This window comes from Girardinichthys multiradiatus, chromosome 7 (genome assembly GCF_021462225.1).
Source record: "Girardinichthys multiradiatus isolate DD_20200921_A chromosome 7, DD_fGirMul_XY1, whole genome shotgun sequence".
In the NCBI taxonomy this organism is placed as follows: Eukaryota; Metazoa; Chordata; class Actinopteri; order Cyprinodontiformes; family Goodeidae; genus Girardinichthys; species Girardinichthys multiradiatus.
Genome location: NC_061800.1, coordinates 3,688,801 through 3,715,661, shown reverse-complemented (window position 1 = coordinate 3,715,661; position 26,861 = coordinate 3,688,801). Strand labels below are relative to the sequence as shown.

The 26,861-nt window shown below is 42.2% G+C and overlaps 1 protein-coding gene across 1 annotated transcript; it reads right to left on the bottom strand.

Moving 5' to 3' along the window:
* Positions 1 to 1,179: 1,179 nt before the first annotated feature.
* Positions 1,180 to 2,277, bottom strand: LOC124871905 (trace amine-associated receptor 13c-like). Its single transcript, XM_047371521.1, has 2 exons — positions 2,105 to 2,277; positions 1,180 to 1,990 (listed from the first exon to the last, which is right to left on the bottom strand). The coding sequence occupies exons 1-2, from the start codon at positions 2,275 to 2,277 to the stop codon at positions 1,180 to 1,182; spliced, it is 984 nt and encodes a 327-aa protein (XP_047227477.1).
* Positions 2,278 to 26,861: the final 24,584 nt, after the last annotated feature.

Here is a 26,861-nt window from a genome sequence, read left to right as displayed (position 1 = left end):
ATGTTGTTGATGCCTTAGTTTCCTGTTCTTAGCTGACATGAGTGGTGCCGGGTGTGGTCTTTTGCTAATGTAGCCAATCCGCCTCACGGTTCAATGTGTTGTGTGTTCAGAGATGCTCTTTTGCATGCCTTGGTTGTAACGAGTGGTTATTTGAGTTACTGTTGCCTTTCTATCAGCTTGAACCAGTCTGGCCATTCTCCTCTGTCCTCTGGCATCAACAAGGCATTTGCGCCCACAGAACTGCTGCTCACTGGATATTTTCTATTTTTCTGACCATTTTCTGTAAACCCTGGAGATGGTAATGTGTGAAAATTCCAGTAGATCAACGGTTTCTGAAATACTCAGACCAGTCTCACTGGCACTGACAACCATGCCACGTTCAAAGTCACTTAAATCACCTTTCTTCCCCATTCTGATGCTTGGTTTGAACTGCAGCCGATTGTCTTGACCACGTCTACACGCCTAAATGCATTGAGTTGCTGCCATGTGATTGGCTGATTAGAAATTTGCGTTAACGAGCAGTTGGACAGGTGTGCCTAATAAAGTGGTCGGTGAGTGTATGAATTAACAGGTTTTAAAGCAAAACAGAGTTTGTCCTGTTCAAATAAAATTTATCATTAATGTCTTATGCTGATACCAGTCTCTGTTTCACCAATTTAAAATCCAAATCATTTCTACAAGATTCCTGACAAGATTATCAGTGTATAGTATAACATTTTACAATTATATACTGTGTACAACATGACACACTGTAACTACAGTATATATTTTTTGTTAATTAGGCTAAAGTTGAACAAAGGTTTAAAAGTTGTACTACTTGTTAAAGTTACACAATACTTTACAAGGTAAAATATGCCAAAATATACTGTGATCTGAATCCTCTCTTCAACAGAAACCAAATATAAAAATCCCTTTTTGACCCTTGGCTGGTTTCACATTTCACAACAGAGTTCCTCGTATGTTTTAGGATTTGGAAATATTTCTATAAATTTATACAGAATTAATTGTATCTCAGGATTTGTTAAACGCTTTAATCTACACTGATGACACAAAGGACATTTTCCCTAGCTCTCTGTCATAAGACAAGAGTAAAGTTTCATCAATAAAAATTACAATTTATACTTGTTTGCATCCAGTGCTTCTTGTCTATTTAACAATGTCTTGTTAGTTGAACTCTCTTCACACCATGATTGTGTCACACAGGTCTGGCTTCAGGATCTGCAGTGTAAGAATAAGTTTAACTGATTTCCTAAACCAGGGGTAAAATAGTGCATAGATCAGAGGGTTCAGGGTGGAATTAAAATAGAACAGAAGAAATGCCACAGATGAAGCACTGACAGCAGCATCTTCTGCAATAAGTGTAACAAAGAAATATGGGCAAGTGCATATCAGAAACACAACTACAACAGCCCCCAGTGAAATGGCTGCCTTCATTTCAGATTTCTTAGCTGCGACTCTCACTGAACCCTGAACTGAGATGGCTGCAACGTGAGACTGCATGGCCCGAGCCTGTGACACAACCACTATAAATACTCTCACATAGAGAATAATGATCACAGTGACAGGACAAATGAAGGATGACAAAAGATCAAAAACTCCCCCAATATGATCTAGAAAAACTAGACACTCTCCAGAGCAGGAATTATACCTCCCTGGGTGTTGCAGGTTATCTCTCAGGAGAACACAATGATAAAAAATGGAACACATCCAAAACAGAGAAACACACATCTTTGCTCGTTCTTCAGTGATTTTGCTGGGGTAATATAGGGGGTAACAAATGGCCACGTAACGATCAATAGAAATAAGCACCATGGTTCCTATTGAAGCAGTAGTGATAACATAATCCAAAATGAAGTAGACTCCACACATGATGTCCCCAAGATACCAGCAACCATCTATCAGCACTATTTGAAATGAAATGAGGAATCCCACCATGCAATCTGAGAAAGCCAGAGAGAGCAGGAGGATGTTGGTAGGGCTGTGGAGCTTCCTACAGAAATGAGAAAACAGTACAATGCTATTAGTGGTTGTCAGGCGTAATACACAATTCATACAAAACAATTTTTGCAAGCTTTTCCTTTTCAAAAAACACAAAAAGGTTTACTTGAAGTGGCATATGGAGATGATGACCAGCACGTTCAGAAATACAGTAAGAAGAGAGATGGAAGATATTGTAATGTAAATAACCAGGTATACAGAGGGAGGCAGCATAGTCTTCCTGCAAGATGAATTGAGAAGCTGTGGAAAGCAAAGTTCAGCTTCCTCAACAGTTTTCATAATTAAACAGAAAAGGGAAACAGAAGCTGTTCAATTTGCTTTATGCCCCAGTCTCTTTGCCATGAAACTGTCCTATATATTTTGCTCTCTTCCCTCTATTTGTGTGGAGGTGAGGCATACTGAGGCATAAGCCTATGGGGTTTGGTCACCAACGCAGAGGGCTCCTGCATTAAAGCCATAATAACTATAATAGTTTTTGTGCATGTTGTTTGTATGTATATTAAGAAGGAAATTCCTGCAAAAAGAAAATTCTTTTCAGAATTTGTAACTGTGTCATGTGTATTGCTTGTATTCTTTCTAAATCCCATGCTGATCAACGGGGTGAGTAAGTGTGGACAGGCACAATAGAAATATGAGCTTTGTTGGCGAAGTTTAGGACAATCTCAAAATCAGCTGTGTTGCCAAGTTTGTGCACACAAACAGGGAATTTGACTTCGGTACACTTTGCTCCCATTGAAAATGTTTTGTTACTTTTTCTTAATATAAATGGAAATAAAATTATGTCTTTAAAGTGCCTGTACAGAGAAGATAATGTGAGATAAGTCCAAGCATGCATGGTGTTGTTCTGGAACTCTGACTGTCAAGTGTTCATCAGAGAAACCGCCCGGGGGAAGAAACTGTCTCTGTTGTTGTGCAGGGTGTGTGGGGTCTGCAGAGATGTTAGCTGCCCTTTTCCTGACCCTAGACCTGTATAAGTCCTGGATAGAGGGAAGATCAGTCCTGTTGATCCTCTCTGCAGACCTGAATGTTCGTTGCAGTTTGGACCTGTCACTGTTTGTGGATGAGCCAAACCACCAATGAGATGGATAAGGACAGACTGAATTATCAATCTATCTATCTATCTATCTATCTATCTATCTATCTATCTATCTATCTATCTATCTATCTATCTATCTATCTATCTATCTATCTATCTATCTATCTATCTATCTATCTATCTATCTATCTATCTATCTATCTATCTATCTATCTATCTATCTATCTATCTATCTATCTATCTATCTATCTATCTATCTATCTATCTAGTGGCCAGGTCACTACGTGATACTGGTGGAGGAAAACGTTTCCGGACGAGGCACAATGTAGGGCTTGACCCGGGACACATGAAAGGTGGGGTGGATTCTCATAGATCAGGGCAGTTTGAGACGGATGGCCACAGGATTCACGACCTTGGAGATGGGGAATGGACCAATAAACCTTCTGACCCGCCCTGTAGGCTGGTGCGGGTATACGACGGCGGTTGGCAGCCCTAGACTGGACCCTCGACATCCTGACCATGGACCTCCTGGCCCTTCTCCAGACACGTTGGCATCTCAAGGCTGCAGCGTGGGCTGAGGGAACCTCTGCCTCCCTTTCTTGGACCGTGAACACAGGCGGCTGAAATCCAAAAACAACATGGAAGGGAGAAAGACCAGTGGTGCTAGATGGAAGAGTATTCATAGCATGTTCAACCCAAGGCAGATTGTGCGACCACTTCCTGGGGTCAGACTCACATAGAATACGGAGTTTGGTCTCCACTTCCTTGTTTGCCCTCTCGGTCTATCCATCCGACTGCGGGTGAAAAGCAGAGGACAGGCTGACTGATACACCCAGCAAGGAACAGAACTCCTTCCAGAAACGGTATACAAATTGTGGTCCCTTGTCAGAAACAATATCCAAGGGAACACCATGGAGACGGAAAACCTCACGTGCCACCACCTCCCCCATCTCCCTGGCCGACGGCAGTTTTTTGAGAGGGACCAGATGGACCATCTTGGAGAACCTGTCGATTATAGTCAATAGAACTGAGAAACCATTAGACTGGGGCAACCCTGTCACGAAGTCCATGGCAATGTGAGACCAGGGGCGTGAAGGGATAGGGAGAGGGAGCAATAGCCCCGAGGGCGGTCGGCGGGACGGCTTGGCCTGGCAACATTGGGAACAGGCAGCAACAAAATCTGTGACATCCTTGAGCAGGGAAGGCCACCAAAACTGGGATCGAACCACCCGCTGTGTCCTGCAGATTCCAGGATGGCAAACAAAACGAGACTTATGACCGAACTCTAGTACCTTGGGAACCAGGTGATCTGGAACAAACAGACGATCCGCAGGGCAAGAAGTGGGAGCAGGGTGGTCCCAGGTGGCATCCCTGACCTCTCGTTCCAATTCCAACATAGTCATGGACAACCTGACAGATTCCGGGAGGATGAACTCCTCCACTCCACTGGTCCCCAACTCCGAGGTCTCCTGAATTCTAGACAAGGCATCTGGTTTCATGTTCTTGGTTCCGGGTCTAAAAGAGAGTACAAAATTAAACCGTCCAAAAAAAAGAGCCCACCTGGCCTGCCTGGAGTTTAGGCGCTTAGCCGTCTTCAGATACTCCAAATTCTTATGGTCAGTCCAGACAAGAAACGGCTCCTTCGACCCCTCCAACCAGTGCCTCCACTCCTCAAGAGCCAGCTTGACTGCTAGGAGTTCTCGATCCCCCACATCATAGTTGCGTTCAGCATGGGACAGTGATCTGGAGAAGAAAGCACAAGGGTGAACCCGGCCCTCTGGGGATCTTTGGCTTAGCATCGCACCTACCCCAGTGCTGGAGGCATCAACCTGAACGATGAATTCCCTTTCTGGGTTGGGGGACCGGAGAACTGGAGCAGTGGTGAATAATTTCTTGAGCTTGACAAAGGCCTCCTCTGCCTGATCATTCCATTCACACCTGACCTTGGGAGAAGTGATGGCGTGAAGAGGGGCAGAAACCTGGCTGTAGTTGCAAACAAAACGGCGGTAGAAATTAGCAAACCCCAGAAACCTTTGTAGCTGTTTGCGATCTAAAGGTGTAGGCCACTCAGAAACCGCCTTAACCTTGGAGGGATCCATAATGACTTGATTGGGGGAAATTATGAACCCAAGGAAGGAAGTGGAGGTGGTGTGAAATTCACACTTCTCAGCCTTGACAAATAAGTGATTCTGGAGAAGGCAGAGAAGAACAGACCGGACATGCAGTCTCCTGGTCTTGTGAGTAAATCAAGATGTCATCAAGGTACACAAACACAAAATGCCCCACCATGTCCCTCAAGACATCATTAACCAAAGCTTGAAATACAACAGGTTAGGCCAAAAGGCATGACCAAATACTCGTAGTGGCCGGTGGGGGTGTTGAAGGCTGTTTTCCACTCATCGCCCTCTCTAATGCGGACTAAATGATAAGCATTACGCAGGTCCAATTTAGTGAAGAACCTGGCCCCCTGAATGTGGTCAAAAGCGTTCATGAGTGGAAGGGGGTATCGATTCTTGACCGTGATCTCATTTAGCCCTCTATAGTCGATACATGGTCTTAAGGAGCCGTCTTTCTTGCCAACAAAGAAGAACCCAGACCCAGCAGGAGATGAAGAGGGTCGAATAATGGCTGCTTTTATGGAGTCGTCTACGTACTTCTTCATGGCCTCATACTCTGGCCCGGACAATGAATAGAGGCGCCCCCTAGAGGGGGACATACCTGGGAGGAGTTCAATGGCACAATCATAAGGCCTGTGGGGAGGAAGTGCCGTGGCCCGAGACTTGTTAAACACCTCTTTCAGATCATGATATTCTGGGGGAACCTTAGACAGGTCAGGATAAGTCTCTTCTATGGCGTTATCAGGGACGGACAAAATTCTGGCGGAGGACAAACAGGAAGCTGAACAGGCCCTAGACCAACCCAAAATTTCTTGGGCCTGCCAGTCAATGTGAGGGTTATGTCTCTTAAGCCACGAAGCTCCCAGAACAATGGGTAACTGAGGTGAACTGATAATGAGAAAGGAAATTTCCTCCTGATGATTTCCGCCAAGGACCAGACCGACCTTATCAGTTCTCAGATGGGAGCTGGAGAGGCGATGTCCATCCAGGGCCAGGATGTTATGGGTGTCAGGTGTAGGAAAAAGTTCAATTCCAAGACTCTTAGCAAAAGCCTCGTTCATGAATTCTGTGTCCGCTCCAGAATCAATAAAAATGGACACCTGGTGAGAAACAGAGGAGACTAGGATGTTAGCAGGAAAAGATAATGAGGAGACAGACTCAGTAGAGTCCCCCTCACCTCTATTGAGCCGGCCCTTTTAAAGGACACTTGGTGACTGTGTGACCTTGGCCCCTGCAGTAAAAGCACAGGTTCAGCGGTCGGCGGCGTGTACGTTCCTCTACCGAGATCTTGGTCCTCCCTATTTGCATAGGTTCAGGGTCAGATCCTTTTAAGACCTGGGGAGGAGAGATCAGAGGCTCTGGGCACCACCCAGATCTCCGAGTTGAAGAGGACTGAGCCCCCCCCTGATGCCTCTACCTCCCTCTCTCACTGAGTCTGAGGTCAATTCTAGACGCCAGGTTCTCCAATTCAATAAGGGTGGAGGGATAATCTCGAGTAGCCAGTTCGTCCTTAATCTTATCATTTAATCCTTGCATAAAGGCATCCATTAAAGCTTCCTCATTCCAGCTACTGTCGGCAGCCAGCAGATGAAAATCGATTATGTAAGCAGTCACACTCTTATCTCTCTGCCTCAAGGAAAACAACCCCCTGGCGGCCTCCCGACTAGGAAGGACCGGATCAAAAACTCTGATGAGCTCCTTAGAAAAGGCTGAATAGGAAGCGCAGGAGGCGGAGCCATTCTGCCACTCAGCTGTGCCCCACTGTTTGGCTTTGCCAGCTAAAAGGGAGATGACAAATGCCACTTTAGAGCGCTCAGTGGGGAAAGAAGATGGCTGTAATTAAAAATGTATCTCACACTGAGTAAGGAAAGACCGACACTGGTCGGAATCCCCCTTGAATAATTCCGGGGGAACCAGTCGGGGTTCTTTCACCATGAGAGGTACGGCAGGAGGGCTGGGCGGAGCTGGCTGTAAAGGTGCCTGAGTAGAAACAGGGGACATGGATCGCAACATGGTGATAATCTCAGTCATACCAGAATCAAGACGAGCGATGGAGTTATCCACACAGGCGCGCCACTGCTATACTGGCGAGGGGTCCATTATGGCCAGATTTTCTCTGTGAGGTTCAGGACGGAGGACCCAGAATTTCAGCCAGAAACAGAATAAAAGTTAAATGATTTATTCAGGAGCAGCGCACAAATACTCAGGACTCCACCAGCCGGGAACCCGGGATCACTTAACAGAGTCCGTGTAGGACGGAGGAATCAGAATAGGCTCCTTTGCAGGGTGCGGTCCTGGCAGTCTCCAGACCGGGAGGATCGGTGCAGAACACGCCTCAGCCAGAAGTCGGATTGCCAACAGGGGGAAAGATCCAAGGCTCGGTAGTCAAGGGGGGGGCAGTAACTGGGTGAAACCAGGGAGGCAGACTCAGGCAGACAAATCCAGGGGTGAGGCAGGAGGCTTTGGTTGAGAGGCAGAAACAAGGTCATAATCCAGAGGTGAGAGACATCCAATGAGGGTCAGGCAAGGCAGGGAAATCCAAGATGCAAAAAGTGGTCAAAAACGTGGTCAGGCAGGAAGGAATGCTGGACATCTACTAACTGGTAGGTTTGTCTGAGGGCTGAATATAACTGCAGAAAAACAGGTGCATGGCATGATTGATTGCACTCCAGTGCAGCAGCAGACAGGTGAAGCAGATTAGCCGATTACATGAAGACAGAGCAGGCAGACGGGCCAGAATCATAACAACTTCAAACACCTCCAAACACTTAGTCGGTCGAGGCAGATGGCTTTTCACACTGAACCTGGTTCTGCTGGAGGTTTCTTCCTGTTAAAAGGGAGGTTTTCCTCTCCACTGTCGCTACATGTAGGCTAAGTATGAGGGATTGCTTCAGAGTCAATGCCAGTGACTGCTACAAGTCACTGACTTGATACAATCTGCTGAATTTCCTTTAAAATAAATACTTTTTAACTAATCTGAACAAATATCTGAATCTGACTGCACTGTTCAATAGTTAGGATTAATTGGAATGTACAGGGGTTGGACGATGAAACTGAAACACCTGGTTTTAGACCACAATAATTTATTAGTATGGCGTAGGGCCTCCTTTTGCGGCCAATACAGCGTCAATTTGTCTTGGGAATGACATATACAAGTCCTGCACAGTGGTCAGAGGGATTTTAAGCCATTCTTCTTCCAGGAGAGTGGCCGGGTCGCTACGTGATACTGGTGGAGAAAAACGTTTCCTGACTCACTCCTCCTAAACACCCCAAAGTGGCTCAATAATATTTTGATCTGGTGACTGTGCAGGCCATCAAATCAATCTTTCACCAGTCTTGCTGTGTGTATTGGTGTATTTTCATCCTGATACACGGCACCGCCTTCAGAATACAATGTTTGGACAGCTGCGGTTTTATGTTTTTTAGATACAATCCGGGTTAGCACACAGCTTCCTCTTGTGTCCACAGTTTTTACCGGTTTTGGTGCACCGCCTTCAGGATACAATGTTTGAACCATTGGATGCACATCCAAGAACCTCAAGAATGGTTCAGTAGTCCTTGGCAGTGATGTGCCCATCTAGCACAGGTATTGGGCCAAGCGAATGCCATGATATGGCAGCCCAAGCCATCACTGATCCATCCCCATGCTTCACTCTGGGCATGCAACAGTCTGGGTGGTACGCTTCTTTGGGGCTTCTCCACACCGTAACTCTTCCGGATGTGGGGAAAACAGTAAAGGTGGACTCATCAGAGAACAATAAATGTTTCACATTGTCCACAGCCCAAGATTTATGCTCCTTGCAACATTGAAACCGACGTTTGGCATTGGCAAATGGTGACCAAAGGTTTGGCTATAGCAGCCCGGCCGTGTATATTGACCCTGTGGAGCTCCCGACGGACCGTTCTGGTGGAAACAGGAGAGTTGAGGTGCACATTTAATTCTGCTGTAATTTGGGGCAACCGTGGTTTTATGTTTTTTGGATACAATCCGGGTTAGCACCCGAACATCCCTTTCAGACAGCTTCCTCTTGCGTCCAAAGTTAATCCTGTTGGATGTGGTTCATCCTTCTTGGTGGTATGCTGACATTACCCTGGATACCGTGGCTCTTGATACATCACAAAGACTAGCTGTCTTGGTCACTGATGGGCCAGCAAGACGTGCACCAACAATTTGTCCTCTTTTGAACTCTGGTATGTCACCCATAATGTTGTGTGCATTTCAATATTTTGAGCAAAATTGTGCTCTTACCCTGCTAATTGAACCTTCACACTCTGCTACCGCAACCCTCCCAGAGAAGAGCAGGTGAGAGTCCCAGGGGAACCACCCAGCAGCCACAGTGCAGAAGCCCCAGGGAGCTGCAGCGACGAGCCTACAGCCCCTGCCGGCAGCTGTCTATGCCCGAGCAGATCTAGCCATGGATCCAGAGACCCGAGACCCCGGGACCCCCAAGCAGAGGCCCGACAGAGCCCAGGGGTACAGGCCCTGTCAAGCAGCCACCGGGAGTGAGCCAGCACACCAAAGCACCCAGCCCTTGACACCGAGAACCACAAGTACACCAGCAGGCAGAGAAACTGACCACCGGCAGGTAGTGTGGCGGGCAGGGAACTGATCCAGGAGGGGGAGAAGGCTAAGACCCAACCTGACAAAAAAACAGGCACACACAGTCACAATCACACATTTCCACCCTCATGCGATCTACACATATAAACACTCACACCCAACGTAAAGACACACAACAATGGATATCGTACACTCACTCACACTCCCCATACATGCTCTATACTCCCAGGTCCAGGTGCTGATACCCTATAGGGGCAACCAGCCCCCAGACCCAGGAGGTGGTCCCCTTATCAAAAATATTAGGTTCATCTAAACCTTCAACTTGTATGTTAGACCCAATCCCAACCAAATTATTTAAGGAAGTCTTCCCTCTGATTTCCAGCCCCATTTTAACTTTACTTAAGAAACCATCGCTTGATCAAGATTGATCAAGATTATTTAATAAATTACAGACCTATATTCAATCTTCCGTTCTTCCATTCTTCCATTCTTCAGAAAATAGTTGCTAATCAAATGTGTGAGCATTTACACAGCAATGATCTGTTTGAAGAGTTTCAGTCAGGTTTCAGAGCTCATCATAGCACTGAAACAGCTCTGATGAAAGTCACTAATGAAATTCTCCTAGCCTCAGATAATGGACTTGTGTCTGTACTTGTCCTGTTAGATCTCAGTGCTGCATTTGATACAGTCGATCACAATATTCTCTTAGAAAGGCTGGAAAATGCTGTAGGGATCAGGGGAACAGCACTTGGTTGGTTTAAATATTATTTATCTGACAGATTCCAGTTTGTTCATGTAAATGATAAATCATCTTCAAACTCCAGGGTTGATTGTGGAGTACCACGGGGTCCAGCGCTTGGGCCACATATAAAACCATTGTGTTCTCCTTGTGATCCTGCTTCTCCCCAGTTCTTCAAGGAGTTTTTTTCCCAGCATAGGACAGGTCATTCTTGCTATTGTAAACAGCAGCTTGATGAGGTGTTGTCCCTGTAAATTTTAAGCATGCTGTGGTACAGCCTCTACTGTAGAATCCTGGCCTTGATCAAACTCTTTTAGTTAATTTTAGGCCTATCTCTAAGTTGCCTTTTATCTCAAACATTTTAGAGAAGTTGTTCTTTCTCAGGTCACGCCCTTTTTAGATGAACACAACATTATGGAGGTTTTTCAGCCAGGCTTTAAAACTGAGCATAGCACAGAGTCTGCTTTGGTGAGAGTTTTTAAAGATGTTCTGGGCAAATGACTCTGGTGACTATGTTGTTCTTGTTCTGCTTGACCAAACTGCTGCTTTTGATACAGTGGACCACAATATTTTACTATCTTGTTTACAGACCAGACTTGGTTTTAGTGGTACCGCATTAAAATGGTTTAGGTCTCATTTGTCAGACAGAACCATGTTTGTAAATTTAGCTGGTTCTGAAACTTTCACTGCTCCTCTACTTTATGGTGTTCCACAGGGCTCAATCCTCGGTCCCTTGCTTTTTTCTCTTTATTTGCTTCCTTTGGGTTCAATATTCAGAAAGCATGGGATCTCCTTTCATTGTTATGCTGATGACAGTCAAATATACATGCCATTAAAAAAAGGAGCTTATCGATCAAGCCCCTACTTCTATGTCTTGAAGACAATAAAGCCTGGACGGCTTTAAATTTCCTAAACTTTAATGACAAGAAAACAGAAGTGATGGTGTTTTGTCCCAGCAGCCCCTGTGAAACATCCCTTATTGATCTGGGCCCCTTGATGTCTTATTCGAACATCATTTTCAATTTGGGTTTTATAATAGACAGTGATCTTGAGTTAGATCGCCAGGTTGGAGCAGTGATCAAGTCCTGTTTCTATCATCTTAGGCAGCTGGCAAAGATTAAGTAAATTCTTTAAAGAGAAGATTTTTAAACAGTAATTCATGCCTTCATTACAACTCGGCTCGATTACTGTAACGCTCTTTACTTTGGAGTTAGCCAGTCTTCCCTCAGGCGTGTCCATTTGGTCCAGAATGCTGATGCTCGGCTTTTAACCGGAGTCGGGAGGAGGGAGCCTATCCTGGTTTCTCTCCACTGGGTGCCTGTGCATTTTAGGGTTCATTTTAAGATTCTGTTATTTGTTTTTAAACGTTTACATGGTCTTGCCCCATCTTACCTCTCCAAGCTGCTTCACCCAGATTCTCCCACTCGTTGCCTCAGGTTAGCTGATCAGCTGCTCATTGAGGTACCGAGGTCTAAACTAAAACTTAGAGGAGACAGAGCTTTTAGTGTTGCCGCTCCCAAATTAGGGAACGTTTTGCCGTTACATATTAGAAGTGCCATTTTTTGTCTACTTTTAAAACTCATCTTAAGACTCACTTTTATTCTTTAGCTTTTAACACATGTTGAGACTTTTGCCCCTACTTCTGCTATGGTGTTTTACAGTTCGTCTGTACAGCACTTTGTCGCAGCTACTGTTGTTTAAAAGCGCTTTATAAATAAAGTCATAGTAGCAGTAGTACTAGTAGTAGTAGTGGTTCTCTTCACTATATATACGTTTCCAATAGGTAAAATTATCAGGCAGAATGGGATAAATTTTCACTGATATGCCAATGATACTCAGCTTTACTCATCCATAAATCCTGATGAGCCCAACCAGTTAGATAGACTACAAGCAGGTCCATCCATCCATCCAGTTACTTCCTCTTATCCGAGGTCGGGTCACGGGGCAGCAAGCAAGCATGTCTTGAAGACATAAAGCTTGGATGACTTTAAATTTTCTGCTTCTAAATTCAGACAAAACAGAAGTTGACGTCTTTGGACCGGAGTCTTTGAAAAAGAAACTGCTTAGTCAATCACTTAACCTAGATGGTAATAAATTGACCTCCAGTAATGAAGTAAAAAACATTGGTGTTATTTTTCACCAGGACATGTCATTTAAACCCCATATTAAACAGGTTTCTATGATTTCCTTCTTTCACCTCCGGAACATTGCCAAAATTTTAAATATCCTATCCAGGAGTGACGCTGAAAAACTAATCCATGCATTTGTTACTTCAAGGCTGCACTATTGTAATTCTTTACTGCCAGGATTTCCAGAAAATGCAAATAAAAAGAGAGATCATATTTAATCTATTTTAGCTTCCCTTCATTGGCTGCCTGTTAAATCCAGAATAGAATTTAAAATTCTCCTTCTCACATATAAAGCCCTTAATGATCAAGCTCCATCATACATCAGAGATCTGGTTGTTTCATATATTGCTAACAGAGCACTTAGCTCTCAGACTGCAGGTTTACTGGTGGTTCCTAGAGTCTCTGGAAGTAAAATGGGAGGCAGATCCTTTAGTTATCAGGCTCTACGCCTGTGGAACCAGCTCCCAGTTTTAGTCCTTGAGGCAGACACCCTATCTACTTTTAAGGCTGGGCTTAAAACGTTCCTTTTTGAGAAAGCTTATAATTAGAGTGGCTTAGGTTATCCTGAGCTATCTCTGTAGTTGTAAGGTAAGGTAAGGTAAATTTATTTATATAGCGCTTTTCAGTAACGAGACACTCAAAGCGCTGTACATACAATTACAATACAATCACAAAGAAAATAAACACAGATACAGACACAGAAAAACTACAATCCTTCTAAGAAAACTAAAAATCTCTGGCCAACATTACAATGATACAGATAACATTAATAATCATTTGGGTTTTACTTGTAAGAGCTGGTTCTAAACCAATCTTTCTAAAGAGGTAATTATATCATTAAGTCCTCTATGTAGGGGAAAGCATCTTGTGCTGAGAGAGAATGATCCTTGGGTTTGCTGGTATAATGCATTTGTAGTCCCATAATTGAAATTCAACCAAGCAATCACTGAGTTCTGACTAAGGAAGCTGAGTCACTGGTGTAAAAACAACTTTTGTTCAAATTTTTAAGGGACTAGTATTATTTTCCTTTCACTGGTAAATCTAAAAGTCTATGAAAAGCAGCTAAAAATCTATGAAAAGGAGAAGAAATGAAATCCACATTTAGGTAAAAAATAAGGAGCATGGGAAAGCAACACATAAACAAAGATTCAGGGGCATGGTGGACTTGTGAGGATGCCAATATTTAAGTATGATCATGTGTGCAAAGAATTAGACTGTCAACACTGACGAAGGTGCCATTGTCCTTGAAAAAGAGATGGAAGTTTTATCAAACGGCCATACAGTACAGTTCACAGATGAGGAGGGTTGCTGGGGCAGAGTGTCGTATTTACAGAACATCCAGGAGAAATGTTTTGACAAGAAGCCTGTGAAGGCCATATCAGGGCGCCTAATTAGACAAACAATAAATGTTTTGGTTCAGGTTGGCTGTGATTTTCCGCCTGCCTTCAAAGTCTTACTGGTATTTCTCAATTTCAAATCCAAATAGCCAAATTTCTGGTACTTCCGTAGATCTTGAGCTTACAACTTTCTCCAAGATTAAATCATATCACCTTTGAGTCCGGGAAACGCAGCCAGCCTGCGATTTTGGATCGCGTCCAGCTTGCGATTCTGCTCTCTTAACATATCAGTCTGAGTGCTGAGAGCTCTAAAGATCCCTTCAAACATCCCAGGCAGCTTTGGAGTGCTTTGAACAGCTGCTGATGTTTTACAAATCTTTCGATAAGCCAGGTAACCGCCAACTCCAAAAAGCAGAAATCAAGTTATCAGAAATCCAATTATATACAAATCTTCCACGTCCTCGACTGACATTGTTGTCAGGCACACAATCTTCCACTGCCAGGAATCCATTGCGTATCCGGAGAAGAACGTCCACTCTGGATGAGGGTTCCCCTTTACCCTGTCTTCTCGTCGAGAAAATTTGATCGATTGCGTTGAGAGACCAGCTGACCAAATCCATAATGAACATTAGGAGGATATGCGAACAGAGGCTCTAAGAAGTTTGCTGTTTTTTCAGCTTCTAACTTTATGTTCTCTCTCTTTTCTCTTCCTACAAGCTACAACTTGCCTGACTCGGTATCTACCTGTGACACCTTCCTGGAGGGGGGCATCGTCCAAGCTTCTGCTGCCAACAACTTAATGCTCACCTTCTAACAATGATTTTTCTAAGTCATTACTACGTTTACCAGCAGGTGGAGCTCCTGAGCCAATTCCTCTCCAGGCTCAGTCTTTTTTAACCTATTGCCCGTTATTCTCACAGAGCCATTATTTCAAATTCTAAAATGTAAAATATCAATCTTCAGGCATCCAAAGTCATGTTTTAAAGTCTGTTTTTGACCCCCATTTCCATCATATGTCACCTTTAAGGATAACAAACTATTGTTTGCATTTATGTTTATGATTGGCCCAACAAACTTACTGGCTTATTTGCAAGTCTTTGAACTGAGATGGACATCTCACAGTATTTTGTCATTTTAACCTGAAGTGCAGTTGTATATGGTCTATGTAGTTTTTTTGTCAAATTACTCATGTCAGATTTTATTACTCTTCTCTTACAGCTTATGTCATGAGATGTACTACACTACCTAGTTGGAACCAAATTGAGGAGGCTAAGCTCAAGAAACCAGAGCAGGTTCTAAGGAGTAGGCCACTGCTATAGCCTACAGTATGTGGACTGCTTTCACCCTCTCGTTCTCTCTCCTTTCTGTTTTCTTTTTCATTTTCATGAACCAGATGCAGTAAAGTAATGTACATACACAGTACCTCCCACGTTAACTCTAAGGTTTTGTAGTATCTAAACCTAAGTGTGATTGTTTTATGTACCTTAGCAGTGCTGGTCATTGTTTACAATCTGGAATTGTTTATTTTTTGTATGTAGGCCAGATTGCTTTTGTTGCGATTATGAATCTGAGAATATTATTTAATATTTAATATTAATATTTTAATATTTTATCAAATAATATTTCGGTCTGTTAAGGGTTGTCTTGTGAATACCAGCCCAGTAAGGCGATGGTATTAGGACACAATAGAAAGGTGTGAGACGAGCTCTGACATTATTGAACAGCATAAACTCTTCACACACATGGAATGAATTCACACAATTTCTTAAAATACAATAATTTATTTACAAAAATAAGTAAACTCAAAGTCAAACATATTTCAATTAACAAACCCTTCACTATGCTAAAACAATTCAACTAACTACCAAGGAGAATTAAAGAATAGGGAAGACTAATGGGCTATGTACAATATAAACAAGTTGATTAAAGATGATTGAAACCATGACCAAAAGAGTGATGCAACATTACCATGCAATGTTTATGTTTGAGAACCAAGGATTACCTTGAAGAATCTGGAAATGAAGTTAAGTTAGTCTTGGAACCAACTTAGGCAATAATCAGCAAACATTTAGACAACCATTCACAATGTAAGATCAGATAAAATATTATTTTAATAAAATAATGTTTTAAATAATGATCTGCTGAATAAAACCAACCTTCTGGATGACTATTTCTCAATGGTGTCTAATTAGCTGCCTTTATTTAGTAAGATAATATTTGAGGAAATATTATTAAGGGAGAATTTCAGAAAAGAGCCAAATCTTTCTGTCAGGTTTAACCAACCTAACAATACTTATAACAACACAAAAAGAAAAGAGAGACAAAGTATTAGTTTCTTTTACTCGCTTTGCGAGGAGAAACGGTCAAGATGTGCTCAGTTACAGATCTCGCACCGCTCTGAAGCCTATCCGACTGCTTCCTCTTTTTATTGTCTTTCGGGGGTCCCTAGTTTACAAAAACATTGTTCTCTAAAGGATGGGGGAAAACAGCAACTGCATCGTAAACAGGTCATAAACAGCTTTATCTTTTAACAACACAATTCCCACAGTCTCCTCCAACTTGTAGGGTCAGTTGTGCCTTTTGTTGAGTGTAATCAGCCTTCATCTTTATGACCTCCTCAACTGGACTGCTTCCTTCTCTGCTAGTTCAGCACCATTTATGACCTTTGCCTGCAGACAAACTCACACATCCTTTACTCACACAAACATCATGAAAGGTTATGAGATCAAATAGTCAAGTTAAAGAATAGGAGAAAATATGAGATAAATCTATATTCAATTATTCCAACACTTTCTGGAGAAATGGGGCTTAATGGTGTTTACTTAGTTATCAGATTTAGCTAAATAATGTTTAGGGACTATTATTCACTAGCTTGAAAACAACCTTTCTGTTAAATATTCTTTAACACCAGAATCAAACACATACCTTTAAAATACCAGGGTTAATAAAAGGGTTAAAATGCACAAGCGTAGAAGGCGTGTTATGGCCGATCGTCTGTGTTTAAAATCACCCTTTAAATAAAGTTTGTCTTTACTTTAAAACACAGAGACAAAGAACATAAAACTGAACATGTGTACTGCAGATATTCTGCTAGCACCAAGATAGCTGTTAGGAATAACCTTTATTAATATGCTCATAGCTGTTTTTCCCATTTATACTATAGTGAAATAAAATATAAGTTCTAATGTTTCCCTTTTGTTACAATAGGATGAGAATGCTCATAGACATACAGTACAAGGATAAATGGCCCAAGGTTTGTCATAAATGACCTGAAGCTGGGGCACTGGGTTTGATAGTGGAGCAGCCGGTATAACTGGGTGGATTAGAAAACTACAGCACACTTAGATTAAGTATGGACACCCGCTACTACACAATCTAACAGATAGACACCACAATGGTGACACATAGTCTACTGATAATCACTGAGGGAGTGCACATCCATTGCATTGGAGTGCCAGATATAAAACTATATGTGGCCTTTGTCGAAGCCGTCTCTGCTTCCCCGGGTCCGTTGATTTGGGCACAGGTTTCAAAAGAGTGAAATAAACACAAAGTACAATCAGCTTATGTTCGCCTCTGCGCAGAGTGAGAGAGAGATGCCCCAGCCAAACACCTGTGAGCCCAACTCTGCTCTCTCTCTGCTTCCAGCTCGTTTTATTCAGTCTCAAGGGTATGTTCAACATATACATATATCATGTCACTCATGTATAACATAACAGTTCCTTAGGTCCAAATAAGGAGTGCTTCTGGTTATATTTCTTCTAGCAAGCTTGTCCTCCCCTATCTCCGGCCTTCCCTGTCCTCCACCCAACTCTCTCTATCCTCTACTCCCTTGTCATTCACCAATTTATGACCTTGCACTCTCTATGCTTCACTCCCTATGCTTTCAATCCCCTCTCCTCTATCTGCACATTCCAGTTACACACATAGATAGTTTATATTCTACACCTTCTATCAAGGCTCTTTGTCATCCTCTAACAGACTGCAACGGTCCGAGAGGGGAGCCTCAGCGCTGATCTCTGTAATCATTCCTCTGCCTTAATTTAGATTAAAAGAGCTAAAAGTTAGAAACAGTTTGAGAGTCGTTCCTTTAAGAGTCTTTATATAGAAGTGGTGACTGTTTCCGGGGTCCAAGTACCGGTGGAGCTCCAAGGCGTCTGACCACCAACAGGGTGCGGTAACTCGGACAAATTGGTGTTTCCGCCCACGCCCCGGAAGCGGAAACCACTTTTGGATAGGATAGGGTTGCCACGGAAGGACAACACATCACAGCAGCAGCCGCAAAAAGGTAAGGAGATTCCTATTAAAAATCTCCTGTGTTTTTCCTGTAAAAACACTCTGGCTGTGTTGTTAGTTCTGAGTGAGCTGTTTTTGTAATTCTTGGAGGCAGAGAAATGGTTCAGAATAATTGTTGCGTATGCATTAATAAGTGACAAGACATGTTAATAAGCTGTGCAATTTTAACGGTGACAGCCCGGGAAGAACTGTACACTCTTCCAAACTTAGGCTAATATCTAAGGGTGTAGGTTTAAAGTTCTTTTATTGCATGCAAGGGAAGATAGTTTTTCCTCGCACACAATATGAAAGTGACCCCCTGAATGAGGCATGCAAACTCGGGTAGGGTCGGTCGGGTCCAGACGGTTCCATAAGAACGGTCAAAAGATACTACTAGTATTAGTATTAGGTTTCGATAGCTCCTTGGGCTTCTTAAAAGTCCTTAAAGCGGCTTATTTCCTTGTGAGTAAAACACGCAGAGATAGATGCGCATCCTCGGCATGGTTTAAAGGTCCTGTGGTTCTCTTAAAGAACCCAAAACACCGCTGAGAGGGAGTCTTGAGTTTTGATAGCTCTCTAAGTTTAAACAAATCTAACTTTGGCTACTAGTTAACGGACAATAAAGTAGCAACTAACTGGGTTACAATTTAAATATGATGTTTGGTTAAAGGTGAGAAGATGACTTTATTACATTATCTACATATAAGATTTTCATGAAAACAGGTATTGGAGCATTTCCTGTTCCCAACAAGCCCTAAAGGAAACTGTTATTGGTTTTACGGGTACTGACAACAGATTGAAAGGATGTAGAGATGTGTTTGACACTTTCACCAGGTCGGCTGAGAGAGCTAATCACACAATCAAAAATCGATTGGCTAAAGTTTGTGCTGATACAAAAATGAAGTGGCTGGATGCGCTGCCCTTGGTGATGTTTTATATCAGATCATCACCCACTGAGCTCATGGGTTTAACTCCCCATCAGCTGCTGGCAGGAAGAACCATGCACTGACCTTTCACCTCCTCTCTTCATTCGGGTTTTTGCACCCAGTCTGGATACGCAGAGAGAGCACCTGACATGTTCAAAGATTCTAATCTGCTGTGAAGTTTTTGTCTGATAACACACAGGTGGCTCTAACCAAAGAACCAACAGGAGAAACAAATGGAACTCTGGATGAGGACAAAACTAAGGTAAGCAGATCATATTGCAGGAAGGGAGAGCCATCCTCCAAAGGAAATCTTAGAGAAATCAGAAAGCACCTGAGGAAGAACATATGAATAGGTTCGATTGGATATCTTTTGACATAACATTTCATTTCCAGCTAACACATCAAAAATGTGCTTGTGAAACTAAATTAATTTATTCCAGTAACCATAACGTCAAAAGGTAAGATTAACTCATCTTTTTGCTATCAACTAACAAAATACAATTATGTGGAACCTGTTTCATAAATTTTGAGTGGGGTGGGTTACTTCAACAGAGGGAACGTGATAAAGATTAAACAATAAAAATTATATTTGTTGGGTTAAAGCTTGAAGGAGTATGTCCTGGTAAATTTGAAATAAGGACACAAAATCAAAAATCACAGTTGACAAGGATTTCTAAGGTAAAACTGTGTTAATGGAAAAAAAAAAAAACAATTTACTTCTGTGAATGTGGGAAATTGTGGAATAAGTTGCATGAAGGGTTAAAGGTTTAACTATTTGATCAATTCAAATAACTTCATGAATAGAAATTATAACTTCCCACGTGCTTCTGGGTTATTTATTTATGGATGATGTTGTTTGCAACTTAGATTGTAAATTAACTTGATACAAGGCCTTGAACTTTTTCTTGCTGCTGAACAGAACTGATTTATGGGGAATAATTGCTTTAATAATTAATAATAATTGCTATTGACTGGACAGGAAAGCTGTGCCCTGGTTTCCCTCTCCATCCAGGACACCCTGACAGAAATTGGCCCACTTCGTCAGGGGGAACCTTTCAGAAAATGTGTTTTTGAATTAGATATGTCTGCTTGAATACAAACTGCTTCCTGTTAGAACCGATTCTAATCTTTTAAATGACTCCACGGCAAAACAGGAGGGACAGCTGAAGGCTGTGTAAACAGGATGTTGAAATTATTTATTGTCAAATTAGAATAGCTTTGGATATGATCCTAGCAAAAGAAGAAGGTTGTCTGTTTTTGGATAGGCTTGTTGTTCTTTTATTCCCAATAAAAAATTACAGCACCTGATGGATCTCTAACGAAGGCCCTAAAAGGATTGGAATCACTATCCACTGAATTAAAATTGCACTCAGGAATCGATGAACAATTCACAAAAATGTTTGAGACACGGTTTGGAAAATGGGGAAACCTACTGGTGAGTATATTTACTTCATTGACTGTTGTAGTGATCACAGGTTGTGTATGCTGTTGTGCAACGTATATTCGAGCTCTCATCCTCAGGTGTATTGATTGTGCAATTGGTTCCAGTGATACCAGAGGTTTGAGATTACCAGAATATCAAATGGATGTGGTGCCAGAGCACACACTGATGTTGTCCACTGAATATTTAACCACAAGTGATGATGTGGATCCCATGGAACCACACCAAAGTGCTGGAGAAATGATGATACTGTGCTTTGAGGAGGAGGAGCAGACAACTGCAATAGATAATTGAACAGGGTTTACAATTCAGGGTCTACAATATACTGATACACATTGTGCTGCTCATTTCCGCTGTGCTTCTAGCTTTTTATAATTTTTGTTGTTTTAAATTTTTTAACAGGGCATTATTTTCTATTTGTGATGTGATTTAAATTTCAGACACGCATCAGCATAGGACTGTTCTATGGGAAACAGAGGGGGTACACACACTGAGGGCTGCAGGCAGTTACCAGAGAGATGGCACTCCGTTTGGGGGACGTAGTTACGCGACGAACGGAAGGAACTAGCTTAGGTCCATATGCACTAAACACATTGATTGATGTGAGGTGGGTTTTTTCCCACCTTAACAGGGCGATTGTTATGGATGTATGATTTTGTGGCCTTTTCTAATTATCTCTTTGCTGCTTTAATTAAATATATCTGCCCTTGTTGCTTACCTGCCGCACCGCTCACCGCTACAGCTTACACAACATAACTGTTGCTATCACATAAGATGCACACATAGTCAAAGATAAACTGATACAAGAGGATGACACCCTTTAGGCTCTCTTCCTTAGGGGAATAACTACAACCATGGACTCAGGGGGACTGAGAGTGACAACCGCCTGTCAGATGCAAATAGTTAAGGGGTCGGGCCCCTCAAATCAAGGATGTAAGAAAGAGGGGGCTGTGATCAGGCTCACTGGATTGACAGAGGACAACCCATAAGTGAAAAGGGGGGACCACCGTCTAACCCGATGTCCGTTACAGTGATTTCTGTGACTTAATGAATAATGTTGATATTAAAGGAATCCGAATATTTGATTTAATGGTATGAATGATGTACAGATAATCAAGGTTGAAGGTGCTGCCGCTGTGTGAACAAAAGGGTTAGCCTCCAGCTAACCTCCCTAGATGTGGATGAAAGACGGCTCGTTGTGTCCGCCAACCACACTGCACATTACCATGGTGATGCGGCCTCCATTGTTTGTCCTCCTCTCAGGCAAGGAAACCGCTTCACTCGGCTTGTAGAGACAGCATCCTTGCAGGGACTTCTCTGGGACACCGTTTGCCTCTGCAGGCCTCAGAGAGAGAAAGTCAAGCCATACCTTAATTCCCGTTTTTATGAATGAATACTGGGTACACAAACACTTATTCACTCATACTTAACTTGTGTATATGATCGCGTGATCTTATGACACTCTTGGATCCAGTTGAAGAGTTATGTCTTTTTGCCAGCAAAGAGACATTGGCGCGCTGCCTCTCTGATCCTGGTCCCACAAAGAGGAACAGCGGAAGAGGTCGGCTTGTTGGAGAGGGGGTGCTGTTATTCAGACAGTAGCATCATGGGAAGTCTGCTGCTACCCCCCTTTCCTCAGTTGCTGGAAGTCAGTTAAATGCAATTTATTTTGAAAGTTCCAGAATAAGTCCGTACCGGAGTTTTAATGTTGTTTCCATGGCTGGGTCCCAACACTTTATAGAATGCACCGCAGTTTACATGGTGATTATTCCAGTTCCACAAATGAAGCTTTCACACAGTTCTAAAATGAACTCTGGGTGTACATGGCACTTTACTTTATTTATTTTTTGTGTTTTTTTTCTTTTCATTTTATATTTTTTTATTTTGTTAAAAAAGTGGTGTTACCCAAATAAAAGTTTTCAACTATTCAGTGAGTATTGTTTTTACAGTTAATTGTAATTACATTCTCAACTTGTTCTCTCATTTCTCAGATATGGCTCAGATATCATTCCCATAATTATTAGTAATTTATAATCATAATTCTAAGACGTTTAAGAGAAATGCCCAAGACATTGAAGAGACATTGGACACAATGATAAGATCATGCTTCTCAGTAGTGATGTCAAAATGAGGCTTTTTGAAGCATAGAATCATTTGGAACCATTGTGTCATAAAGTGGTTCACTACCCGAAGGTTCATTCAATTCCCTTGGGTGACATCTACTGGCAGTAGCAATTGTTGCACCAAATGAAGCCCTGGGAATATGATGCGCCTCTTGTGTAAATAATAGCACTCATGTATGTGTTGTACATATGTGTTTTTAGTAACTCATTAAAGATTTTGAGTAATTAACTCATGAAAAAATAATAATTTAAAAACAATATGAACTGTAGGGGATTAAAGATGAAAAATGCCCATGAGGCTATTTCTGGCTTCTTTAACTTGAATTGTCGTTTGTTTTATGAAATTCCACAGTCCCATTTTAAAAAATGACAAACAAAATAAATAAATGAAGTGAAAATTTTGATTTGGGAGTGTGCTTGGTGTACTGAGTGTTTTTTGACATTGTGCTTGGTGTAATAAAGAGGGTGCTTGTGTTACTTCAGGTGTTTTTATTCAAGAAAAGTAATTTCTGCACAGTAGAAGGGCTCAAACGGTTTCTTTTTTTTTTTAGACAATTTCTCCAGCTTTGGAAAATACTCTTTCACAGGGAACAGAGGAGACTGGTGTGACTAGGAACTGTTTGGCTGGGTGGTTTAGGTTTGGATACAGAGAAAGGCTGGGAGACCTTCACTATGAAGTCCACAAGAGCTTCATCAAGCTCTTGCTTTCTGGATAAATAAAGAAAAGTAACTTCAATTTAACTTACACACATTTAACTGTCATTCTTTCTAATTCTGCATGTATATCTATGTTATGCTGACCTTGACTGGTGGCACGAGGCTGAGTGTTCTCGTGTTTGGATCTATAATGCCTCGGCATTGATGACGTATTATTATTATTTGCCAGCAGCTGCTGGCAAAGCAAACACTGCACCTGTAAAACCAAGATAACAACGTGTTACTGCACCTCTTGCGTAACATAATACCATGACTATAACACTACTGCATAGTATAGGCTATAGGTTTTCTAATAAACACTTTGAATGTACATTACCTTATTAGATGGCACCAAATCGAAATATTCCCACACTTGGGAACGCTTCCTAGATGGTTGCTCCATGATAGAATAATCCACCAAAACTCAGAATATCCAAAAACGAGACCTGTATAATACGTGTAGAACGGCGATGTGAGCCAGGGCTTGAGCCATCTTAAATACACTGAATCACGCCAGATGTTTGAAACTCCGCCAGTCAACTCAAAGCAGTCAGCTGACACGGTATGAATGAAGCAGTGAAGTGGTTCACACGTCATCGGGGACGTCACATGAAGCAAGGTCCAGCCCACTGCTTCACCATAACGACCCTGTCGAGTTTGAAGCGTGCTTTGAAGCCTCGGTGTTAGTGGTAACATCACTATTTCTCAGATTTGTTTCTCATGCTTCTCATGTTATTTTCTTTAATTCTCCTTCAAAATAACCAAGAAATAATTTAGATCAGGGGCATACAATCATGAGATCTCCTCTGTTTATCCAACTTCTCAAGTATTGCTCATATGGTTTTCTCAACTCAACCTCCTTATGTCTTAGTGATGTCTTGTCTCTTTTTCGCTTATTTGTTGCTCCTAAGGCACCCTGAGGAGAAGCTCAAATTAATCTCAAGAGATGGGATTGAACAACTGATAAGCAACACGTTTTTCCTATAGCAAGGTCTTTTTTCATTCCAATCCATTGAGTTGTCTGAAATTGTTGAAAATGTATTTATTTTGGTTGTAAAAGAGAGGAGTTTGCTTTTTGAGAAAGACTAATACATCATCAGCATATAAACAAATTTGGTTGGGTTTTATTAGCCTTTTGAATTGCATGAATTTGTTTGTTTTGCATACTGCAGCTGCCAATAGTTCGATAAAATTAGCAAATACTGATGCGGAGACTGGAGAGCCCTGGTCGGTAAATATTTTAAGATTAAGGCTCTGAGAAATCATTTGTTCTTGCTACTGGCTGTACGGTATTCTGGTCCATGAAGGAAATTATGTCCAAATCTCAATTTATTTACGGTAGCTAATACAAAGGAGATAAAACTGGCAAAAAGACATCACAGTGAGAACATAAAAAACAGCTTATCGGGTAACAACACTACTTCAGTGTGGCAGAGCCTACAGTCTATCACCAACTACAGGAGCCCTACCCCCTACACTGTGACGACACCCCACCTTTTGTAGGTTTGATTCCCAGCCATTCACACCTCACTCCCACGCAAATGCTCTACCTACATCCCCCATTCCCCCCTAAGGACTCTGCAACACCCTCCTCTCCCTGAGGAGGTCTGATGTAATATTCTAATATTAAATGTCTTGTTTACATTAGCTGTAAACAAAGAAATCTTTATAATGAACAGAAATAAAGGCTTGAAAAATTGTCTGTGTTTATTAAACTACTGATGGCGAGATGAAGCCTCTTGAAGCACCACGGCTTTCCACTCAACTCATGAGCCGAGGCATCAACATGCTTCATTTGCTCTACTGTGCCACCAAGTGAAAAATAAATGTAAAACAGACAGAGTGATTATAAGGACATGGATTTCTTGTGTAGAGCTTTAAATTGAAAAAAATAAATGAATGGTGTCTGTGTGATACCAATTGTAGTGGAAAATTGTCTTTTGCTTTAGGTAAGGAGGAGTGATTATGTTTTAACTCACAGTTATAACAGTTGCATGCAAAACAGTTAATTAAAATGTTCTCATAACCTTGTTGAATCTGTTTTGAGATGTGTAAAGGAAGGGAGAAAAAAACTACCAAAGCAGTGTCAGACAGGAGGTGATGCCCTTGTGAAAAGAATACTCTATTGTCTCTAACTAGGGAGTTGTTTTTGCAAAAGTTGTTTCTTATCTTGCTTTGTAATGAATTACTTGTATGAATGCATTCAGCGCGCATTCACTGAACAATGCTTTGTGCCTGTCAAACACTGTAAGCCTTTGAAATAAACATTCTGAAGACTAGTCTTGGGAGAAATTGATTTATTGAAGCAGTATCTCACTCTGTTAATAATAGATTTCTATAACAAACTTGGCGTTGGTTAGCAAGATCCAGCGAGCTGGATACGAGGGGGACGTGACGCCAAGCTGAAGGACCCATTAAGAACACTTCAGTCCTCCTGAGGGAAAAACTTCGGAGGAAACTATACTCCCGTCTACTGCGTCGAAAGCTGCCTGGATCACAAGAACTAGAGTGACTTCTATAAGGGGTAAGAACTGTTTTGTGTCAAAAGTTAATTTAAATTTAATCTAAAATTTAAACTGTGAGTTGGATGTTTTGGAGGAGAAGGATACAAATTTCTACATCTTAAGGAAGGAAAGCCAGGGGAGACGTCCTGCCTGAAAATAAGGGATCCGGATCCACTAGAACTCCTGGGTCTCCTCCAGACACTCCAGTATGCAGGGACATGTCAAAGAAATACGGGCCTGAAAGTGTTGAATGTGTGAATGATTGGGTGAAATATCACGGATTTTACAGACGGAGGTTCTTTGAGTGTTGTTCAAATAGAAAGTTTAAGACAAAGCCTAGAGAATGAATGGGAGAAACAGAAAAAGAAGGGAAAAGTAAGTGCACAAAGGATAACTCAGCGAGAAAAGCATGTGAGATGTTGGGGAAGGTAGAAGGAGGAAGCACAGTTGAGACAGAGAAAAGCAATGATGAGAGAAATGGGGGGGAAATAGGGATTTAAGTAGGAAAGTAGCAGAGCCAACAGAAAAGACGACGAGGGGGAACTGCTCACCATGCCAATAGTGGAAGTAGCAGGACCCGACGGCTGTATGTTGGTACATCCCCTTAGAGCCCTGCTGATGTTCAAGCAGCAGCATCACACTTCCCTGATCCAAAAGAAGGGGGACAAAAGTTTGCAGATGAACTGCATAGCCAGTCCAAAACTATGTGCCCCACAGGCAGAGCGGTCAGACCGATTTTATCGAGTAAGCTGAAGCCTGGTCAACAGGCAGGCTTAATTGGACTTCCAGAACCTGATCTACATGGACAACAATGCATTAAAGGGACTGGTCAAGCATCATGGTGAAACAGTGGAGGATTTCCTCCACAGAGCAGAGGAGGTGTTTAACAAGTACTCTGGTCTGGAGCATCCAAATCCCTTGGGAGCTGAACCAGGACCCTGGGAAAGACTCCTCTGCAGTTAACCCATGGAAGGGAATT